We start from the raw sequence: 1,104 nt of genomic DNA, 5'->3' as shown, positions 1-1,104 counted from the left end.
ATATATATATATATATATATATATATATATATATATATATAGATATATATATATTAGATATATATATATATATATATGTATGTATATATATATATATATATATATATATATATATATATATATATATATATATATATATATATATATATATATATAATTTATGTACATATATATGCATATATGTATATATATATATATATATTGATGCATATTAAACGAACCCAACTATATTTCGATACGTTATTTGAGTGTTATATTTGAGTCCCTTGGCTATACCATCTACAAAACGAACCCTCGCTCACTGTTTCCAAACAGTGGGTCGTTGTCCGCGTAAAGAAACGCTACGACTAGGACTTCTCTAGATTTCTTGTATCACGTGCCTGTGCCACAATTTAGTCAAAGTATATGATATGGACCACAGGCGTATTCTTGGGTTTTAACCAGACCTGAGCGCTGTATTCATTGACAGGTCCAGGAGTGTCAAGTGTCAATGGGCGCACCAGCGATCCAAACACACGCAGCAATAGCTACTATGACATGCTACAGTACTGCAAGAGCTCATACTGAGCCTACCGTAGTACAAGTGAACATACTAAACCAAACACCCCCATCTTCACCAGAGCCAGAGCCTTCCCCTGAGCCCCCCCAACAACCCGTCCAAGGTACTGCGGAGACTGTAAACGAGGCCACTGCACCCGGACCTCAATCAACTGGGCCTAGGGGTATGGGGTGCACAATACTATATATGGGTTTTAGGGTTTAGGATCATGAGTATACATACATACTGTGGGGTGTGGTGTATATACCCAAGCCTATTGGATTGTGTTGTACGGTATGGCACGTGGCTCTAGTGCGTCGTACACTATCGCACTTGTCTTGTGTCTGGGAACTCAACTGGGACTACAAGCCACTCCACAACTCTGGAGGATAACCCATTCACTTAAGACGGACATCGGATATATGTTTTAGGGGTTCTAGGGTTTAGGGTTTCTAGGATCGGATATATGATAGCTTTTATGTATGTACCCTTTTTATTCGCTATGTGTGTGCCAGTAGCATATATATATATATATATATATATATATATATATAGTGTGTGTGTGT

The 1,104-nt window shown here is 37.3% G+C and overlaps 1 protein-coding gene across 1 annotated transcript; it reads left to right on the top strand.

Annotated features, from left to right (window-relative positions):
- Nucleotides 1-532: 532 nt before the first annotated feature.
- On the top strand, nucleotides 533-722 carry SARC_16918 (hypothetical protein; the record flags this gene model as incomplete). The annotated part of the gene is made up of 1 exon (XM_014288979.1): nucleotides 533-722. A coding segment is annotated over one exon (190 nt), but the record flags the coding sequence as incomplete, so codon positions are not given.
- Nucleotides 723-1,104: the final 382 nt, after the last annotated feature.

Source organism: Sphaeroforma arctica (genome assembly GCF_001186125.1).
Source record: "Sphaeroforma arctica JP610 unplaced genomic scaffold supercont1.9248, whole genome shotgun sequence".
Taxonomy (NCBI): domain Eukaryota; class Ichthyosporea; order Ichthyophonida; genus Sphaeroforma; species Sphaeroforma arctica.
This window is presented reverse-complemented; position numbering and strand designations above follow the sequence as displayed.